Source organism: Olea europaea, chromosome 18, assembly GCF_002742605.1.
Source record: "Olea europaea var. sylvestris chromosome 18, O_europaea_v1, whole genome shotgun sequence".
Classification (NCBI taxonomy): Eukaryota; Viridiplantae; Streptophyta; class Magnoliopsida; order Lamiales; family Oleaceae; genus Olea; species Olea europaea.
In genome coordinates, this window is record NC_036254.1 from 18,016,857 (window position 1) to 18,025,307 (window position 8,451).

General features: G+C 34.2%; 1 protein-coding gene across 2 annotated transcripts; it reads left to right on the plus strand.

Moving 5' to 3' along the window:
• Positions 1–560: 560 nt before the first annotated feature.
• Positions 561–8,002, plus strand: LOC111367659 (cilia- and flagella-associated protein 251-like). Of its 2 annotated transcripts, XR_002697875.1 has the most exons (3): positions 561–2,366; positions 7,269–7,515; positions 7,698–8,002. XR_002697875.1 is itself a non-coding variant. In XM_022988646.1 (2 exons), the coding sequence occupies exons 1-2, from the start codon at positions 761–763 to the stop codon at positions 7,703–7,705; spliced, it is 1,614 nt and encodes a 537-aa protein (XP_022844414.1). In that variant the 5' UTR covers positions 566–760; the 3' UTR covers positions 7,706–8,002. The 2 variants fall into 2 exon arrangements, 1 of the variants encoding a protein (XP_022844414.1); XM_022988646.1 differs by lacking the exon at positions 7,269–7,515 and having other exon boundaries at positions 566–2,366.
• Positions 8,003–8,451: the final 449 nt, after the last annotated feature.

Genomic DNA, 8,451 nt, shown 5'->3' on the forward strand with positions numbered 1-8,451 from the left:
ACAATATATATTACTAGGCATAAATGCAAGTTTTGAGATTTTAGGGTAATTTAGCAACTTTATCATTTTATAGGGATTTTGTGCCAATAATCCTAATGATCGAAAATAAGAGTTTTAACGAAATTTGAATTTAATATTTGTACATATATTGAATTATTATCGGATTATTTGATATAAAGTATTTAGATAAATTTAGAATTCTAACATATTTATTCTAAAATCTTATTAATGTAGTTAGAATTTTCTTTGATAAGATTGTTTGTTAAGAGTTCAATTTAAACTCTAATAAGAGTCCTATTAAAATTTTAGGTAGATCGTTATCACTATAATAACTATTTAATTAGTATATATATGCATTCAATTTATACCAACCTATAGAAAACAGTGAGTGAGAGAGAGAGAGAATGTATGATTAAAAGATTTAATTTTATTAAAAAAATATGACTAAAGGACAATGATATATACATAAAGTTGCCATAATGGTTTACAATCATGAGTTAGCAAATTTTTATACATTGATGTTTACCATATATCTTTCAATCAATTGTAAATGTTTACCCTCTTATGCAGAGGATGTCAATCAACAAATACACCTTTATGGGTACAAGTGGGCATTGCAATGTCTTTGCCTGCACAAAAGTTACGTAAACACTTCCTTCCCCTTTACCCAACTCTAGACCCAGGTGATATTTTCAAGGGTTTCTGTTTTTTGTTGATTTTTTTTTATTTAAAATTCAGCTGATTCATTCATTGATGTTCAATGGATGAGGAGGAGAGAAAGAAGTATCCATCACTTCCTCCGGATTATGTTTCATTGGTCCAACTCAAAGAGCGATGGCTCCAGAAACAAGAGGAAGAGAGGAACGGGAATGAAAAGCGCAAGAAACAAGAAGAAATACAAAGGTTAGAAGAGGTCCAGAAGCCAAAAAACGAAAATGATCATAGAATTGCAAAGGATTATAGGGATAGGAAAAATGAGAAGAAAGTGGAGGCTCATTCTGCGGGATATGGACGGCGGCAGAGATTGGAAAAAGATGAACAAAAGATGAGAGTGAAAATAGGAGGTTCTCGGGGTGAGGGAAAAATGGGTGGAATCGACAAGGAAAAGAAAAAGAAAAAGAAATATCGGCAGAAGAAGAAAAAAAATTGGGCGGTTGGGGAGAATGGTGGCGGAGATACAGAGAGAGTAGTGATTGAAAATCAGGAGGAAAAGGAAATTCCAGGAAATGGGAATAGTTGTAATGATGAGTGGATTCACGGTAAAATTGAGAAAAACGTTCTTGATTGCGCTGAAATTTTGTCGAGAAATGAGGTAGTTGGAATTCTGGAGGGATCGAGCAGAAAAAGCAGTGTGAAAGATGGTTTTTGTGGTGAATTACAAGAAACTGAAGGAACATTCAGTGCGAGTACTGTGGAGGTTTTGGCGGAAAATGGAGGGAGGGAGAAGATGGGGGTGTTTAGCGGAAAAATATGGAAGAGAAAGGAATATAGAGGTGGGTTCAAGAGGAATGATAAAAATGGGAAGACCGAATACAAGATGAAAGAAAAGAGTGTCGAAAAAAATGAATTGAAGGGCAGTGGAGAATTGTCATTAGAAAAGAAGGAAAAAGAGAGAACTGAGTTTCAGAGGGGGGCCCCAGGGGAACAAAATGGGAACGAAAAGGGATTTAGAGGTGGATTCCAGAGGAATGATAAATATTGGAGGGCAAGCACGATGAAAGAAAAGAGTGTTGAAATATATGAATTGAAAGACACCGAAGAATTGGCATCAGAAAAGGAGACAGTGAGAAATGAGTTTCAGAGGTGGGCTCGAGATGAAAAATATAGGAACCAAAATGGATTTAGAGATGGGTTCCAGAGGAATGATAAAAATGAGAGGACGAAAGGAAAAAGTATTGGAATAGATGAGTTGAAGGGAAGTGAAGAATTGGCATCAGAAAAGAAGGAAGGAGAGAGAAATGAGTTTCCGAGAAATGGAAAGAACAGGGGAAGGGATTACAAGGTCAAAGGTTATGGAGTTAAAGGGGAAGATCTAAATGGCACTGGTGTCACACCTGAGAAGGTGGCAGATGATGTTTCAGTTGGTGAGAGTGTAAGAAATGATGCAAAGTGGGGAGTCAGGAATGGATTTAGGAGACAGGAGAATAGGATGGGTAAGATTGGAAGAAAATTTGGGAACTTGTCATTGAATGATGGGAAAGTGGGTGATTTGGCACCGAAGGTGGAAATTTATGGTGGTGGTAGGAGGAGGTATGGAAATTCTGGAAGATTTGGTAATTTTAATATGAATAAGGTACATATTGGTTTGGCTTGGGTGAAAAGGCAGGAAATCTCTGATGTAAATGCTGCTGAAATTGCTTTCTCAGGTAACAATGGATTCCTCAGCCTGTAATTGAGAATTATTCTCTTGTTTGGTCTGCTCTAGGAATGTAAATTCTGATTATTGCTACCAATGACGATAAGTTTTGAATCTTTTTTTTGGCACATGAAATACTTGATGGATATGCTTTTATGTAGTATACCAAGCTAAGTAACAGTTAAGTGAATGATGTCAATGATGTTGGAGAATTTTCAAAACAACGGAAGGTTATGCAGAACCTTAAAAGTCACTGACAGAAATAATGCCAAATTCAGATGTGAAGATCTGAGAAATGTAGTAGCAAGTGATTGAGTGGTAAAGGGTTCATCAGAATTAATAATGGCTCCCCTTTAGTGGGGTAGGGCACACACTGTTTACAAAAGTTGACTAGAGTCATAGGTTGATCAAGTGTGATAAAGAGTTGAGATCATGTGATCATTCACTTGATTCTTAATCACTTTGTATGCTACCTTTCACTTGCAAACAAATAGATGCAATCTCAGGCATAGGGTTGTGGCTTGATTTTATCAACTGTCAGTTAAACATGAGTTATAACCACCAGGGTGATTGACCTGTCGGATTCAAATCACATAGATTTTACTTTCAGGTTTCAAGATTCTAGTTAAAATTAAAATGAATAGTTACAAGATTTTTGACTGTTTATTTGTGCGTGTTAAAGATTAAAAGAATCAAAGAATTGATTGATAGAAGAACAGGTCACACGGTCAACTTGACCTGTTCAACCACAGAAGGATAGCTCTTTTAAATTAGTCATCTTTGACATATCTAGAAGGATAGCTTGTTTGAATTTAACACCTTTGATATATCTAGAAGGATAACTCTTTAAAATTTAATATAATAGAGTTGTATATGCTAAAAAGTAGGATAGTAGTTGTATTCATCTCTATTTAAAGAGCATGTAATTTATGATTCCATACATAAAACACAGACATCAGAAGCATATTATTCTCTACAAAAACCAAGTTAACAAAAATTTTGTGAGGGATCATAACGATAATTAGCAAATGAAATAGAGATAATCAGGCAAGCAAACTGTCCAAGGAATATGGATGGATTTTTAATTTCTTCATATCTAGACTACTAGGAATGTATGTTATTTTTGCAGACTGCTGGGGTTCATGATGATTTTTATGTGCAGTGCTATTAGCCTGATAAGAAGGCTAAACTGGAAATTTACCATTTGCTATAGTGTGTTTGGGATTGGCTTTATCTGGTTGATAATACATGATATTAAAATACTGATTGGATTTAATATTATATTAACTGAAATCTTATAAGTAACTATTATGATAGTATATAAAACATCAAAATGATTTCAGAACTTTCCTTTCATAAGAGCATCATTCAGGCTCAGATTCTAGTATTCTACAACAAATCTATTGGCCTCTTGACTTCTCACTGCCTGGGAAGTCTATGAACTTTCAATTTTCTTTCAATTTTTCACCATATGAAGATAATATTCTTGCATTAGATTCCAAATAAGCTAGTTGTTTTTATTTCATATGACAATTACAAGAAGTATCTATATTTTGGTTCTTTTAATCACCATTGAGTCAAGGGTGAATCAGAATAGATTGTCTCCCTCAAGTCTGATGTTAACAGCACATGATCTGTGGAAGGAGAAGCAATGGATTTTTGAACCTAGATTCCCAATATAGATTCAATAAGGTGGTGATGCCCATGTATGAAAGAAGGTATTTAAATGCGTAGAACCTGTACACATCATTCACAAAATGGAAAATGGAGATAATGAAAAACAATCACCTACTCAAATTTTTTAAAAATAGCTGTCACCCTCAAAATTGGCAATATGCCTATAAAAATCCCAGAGAAAAGGGTCCCACCTTTAGTGAAGTGCTGACAACTAGATGGTGTTTCCTTGATCAGGAGCAAGGCCTAGACTATGTCAAAGGGGACCTGAAATCTGTTGAGGTCTTGATTTATTAGCATAAGTTAAAGTGACATGCCTCGACATTTCGTTGGAGGTCTAGACCAACGGCTGCTGCTTCCCAATATGGTCTCTCTGGGTAGGAACATGACCCTTACTTTTGGATGAATTGAATATAAATACCTCTCATTGACATTGCATTAGATAGTCTACCCAGGATATTAACATGTTTTAATGTTATAGAGCAAGTTTAGTATTCAATTATTAATATTCAACTACAAGGTTAAAGCCAATTTCTTATTTTTGTATTGGGAGGGATTAGTTGAATAAAATGACGAAAAATTATTCGTGCAACTTTGCAATAAGTCTATGTGCATGTTTGTAAAGATTGTAATAGCTTATAAGCTAGTTAAAACTCTAATTTTATCCTATAATGTTCGGACTCTTCGAAATGGTTAGAGTATCCGTGTCAACACAACACGATACGGGTACGAGTATAGGATAGGTGTTGGATCCTCCAAGTTTCAACCAACCACAGCGTTGTTCTACTTCTTCTTCTTCTTCGTCCTTCTTTTTTTTCTTCCCATTTCTATAAAAGCCTTCTAATTGTTCCAATACACACTCAGAAGCTTTCTAATTGTTCTAATACACATTTCCACCTCCCAAGATAGCTGGAATGGGGGGTTTGGGTGGAAGAGAGAGAAAATTTGTTTTTAGGGGTAGAAGAGAGATGGATGGAGGATGAGCTGGTTTTGGGGGTGGAATTAGGTTGGAGTAGAATTATAATCTGTTATCGGGTAGGTGGCCTATAATATGGCGCTAGGCTTATGTTGGGAAAATTTTATTAGGTAAGTGGGCTGTTTGGTAAATGAAATGGGCTTAGGATAGGAGGCCCAATATCATAAAAGAAGCCTCAAATCTTGGCAACTGTTAAGAAAACAATAAATCTAAAAGTAGTAGTTAAAAATATATTTCTTGTTATCCATGAATAAATAGGAAAATTAAAGAAAAATTGAAGTTTGAAAGGCGTATCTACGTACGTATGTTTGCAATTTGGATTCTTTTTAGCCATGTTTTCATATCGTACATTTTTTAAAATAAAATATACGACATTTAGATAAGTACCCGTACTCGAGTTTGAGTATTATAGCTTTTATTTATACATCTCATAGGACCCACTATTTTTACTTAACCCATTTGTGATCCATATATTGATAGCTACGAGTTGGACCAATCTCTGAAATCCAAGGCAGTCCTTTTCTTTCCTTGGACCGATGATGCGCTTGGGTTGGGTTGGTCCAACCAAGCAAGGCATGGGATCTTAGCACTAAGTTATTTTCAAATTGGGAAGGAGTGGGGAAGTAGAGATCTTAACCATTGAGTGTATTAAAGATGAGAAAAAAATGATATGTTTAGTAGTTATGAGATCCTGGCAAGACGAATAAACTATTTTAACTTGTTATTTGGTAAAAGGCATAGCATTGACAATGAAGATTGTTAACTCCATTACAGAAGGAAATGTTAGTTGTACTACAAGAGATTAATTAGTGGAAGTGAGATATGCTCTGAAGATAATGAAGATAAGGGGAAAAAAAGTTGGTACTCTAGACGAACCTCCTATCCAAGTAGGGGAGTACTGAGGCAAGGTGGGTGTTATATAGTTGAAAGAATCGTTCAAATCTGCAAGAGTAAAAACACATCACATGAATGGAGGTAGATATTAATTGGCTAATTATAATAATGATGCTATGAAATTATGGAAGATGGGGATTGAGCGTGTATTAAGGTGTGATTCAAAGGTTTCAGATAATTAGCGACTACTGCTACAGGATTTTGTGATATAAGAATATCTTTGTAAACTGAAAATCTCAGATATACTTTATGTTGCGAGCATTGGACTATTAAGGATAAAATGAAGGTAGTCAAAATGGGGATGCTAAGATGTATGTGTGACACGATTACGAATTAGCATATAGGTTACCAAGTGAATGTGTGACCGATTAAGAATAAATTTGAAGGACAACTTGGTTGGGACATGTTTTGCTTGGATCTAAAGATACTTGTGTTTATAAGAATGACACGATCTTAGTAGAATATGTGAGAAGAGGGAGGAGCATGCTGAAACTAACATGACCTTGTTTAAGAATCTAGTTGCTTTGGATATTTTAGTAGATCTAGCAATAAATTCAATGGAGCAGTGAAGGACTTGTATAGATGACCTCAAATTAATTGGGAACAAAGGCTTAGTCTTTGTTGTTGATGCTAGCTACATTATGAAGAAAAAATTTGATAAGACTAAACTAAGCTTTAGTGAACTCCATTCATGTATTAACTAAGGTTTTGTTAACTACATCAGAATTGTTATTTACTATTGAGTGATTTCTTATGAGATAAATTCATGCACATGTCTATGCTCAAGTGATTAGCTGGGTATATCAATTGAATTTCAACACACACACACACACACACACACACATACACACATACATAGTCCAATGCTTATCCTACTAATCACTTGGTAGTCTTAAATGCATTAACTGTCCTCCTATGTGGATGAACAAATCCTGAACACTTGGCTAAGAATATTAAAATAAAATAAAAATTGCTGGTTGCTTTGTTGTCACGATGGAGGAGCAAAACCCTACAAAAGATGTTCCCTGAATCCTATTTCCTTGTTCCCAGAATCCTATTTCCTGGTTACAAGGTTTCTAGCTCATATGTTATAGCCACCGACTAGGTATCAACTTTGGTCTATGAGATGAGGATAAGTAATGGTGAGTCAAATTTACGTATACATTCATAAGAACTTGTTTACTTGTAGGAATCTATTACTTAATATTAGGATGCCATGTAAATAATTCTACTCGATGGACCTTTGAATAAGATTCACGAAGATCCATTGTTTCTAGCAAATTTATGTATCTAATATGTTTCTCTTATGAAATTCTGTTTAACTACATTGTTTATTTTACACTCTTTTTGCAATGTAAATTTTTACAGTCTCTGCTAAACATAACGAATGAAACTTTCTAGCATCTGTTTGTTGGAACAAGTACTTTTGTGCACTAAATGAGGATCATTAAACAAACTGAAAGGCAAAGGCATGGCTATAATTTTTGTCGGCATCAGATGTCACGTACTTCAGAGAAGCTTTATTTAGAGCACATCTTTCAGCTAGTCGAACAAATTGAAATCACTTGGTAGCTATTGTCATGGCGGAGTAGACGGAGCCTAACCTGTGCCCCAAGTATACATTGAGTCATTCAACACAAATTGGATAATGTTGCAGAGTTTGCTTTACTCTTATTATGAGCCATTTTGCATTCTCAATTTTCAGTATATATATATCGAGGCATTTTGGATCAAACATTGTCTAAATTGTTACTCTGTTAGAGCAGATGTATTTATATTTTGTTTGTCACATTTCAGGAATGTGAGAAGATGAGGGGTGGCTGCAACTCAAACCAGAGCATATGTGAATATGGTTGTTCGCTATTTTGAACGTGCAGGCTTATTTTTAAAGCCGCAGCAAAGCGTTATTTTCTTGCCGTCTTGCAAACAATGGGAATATGTAAAGATTGAGTTTTGTTGGTATGATATATTGTTCATCCATCAGACATATGAAGAAGAAACTAAGTGCTTGTTTGTGCCCTATTATTTGTGGGTAATATATTATGGAATTGTGATTGATACTGAAATCTATGATTAAAAAAAGAAGGAAATGTTTTGATTTACGTATAATATTATTTTAATGAAGAATGTAGTTGAAAATGAGTACTATAGGAAAAATAATGTGGTAGAATGTGAAAAATGGTAGACAAACATAGCCTAAACTTGTCTTGTATTTTACGAACTATTTAGAGGTATGAATATTTGATTTTTCATTATAAATATGTCACAATCTCTTGAAAATATAATATAATTTGATCGTGTAAAAAAAAAAATTGATAAAATTAGAAAAAATAAATAATGTAAGTAATCATCAAATCAAAATTAGATAAAAGAACTAAATAAGTTCACAATCATCTAATATTTCCATAAAATAAGAGAACTAAAATTTTAAAATAAAATTGTTCATAGTATATATTAAAAACTATATTAGTTGTAAATAGAAATGTAATCACCAAATCAGTTTGCGATAAATAGGGCACGACACAACATCTTAAAATCAATTTAATATGAT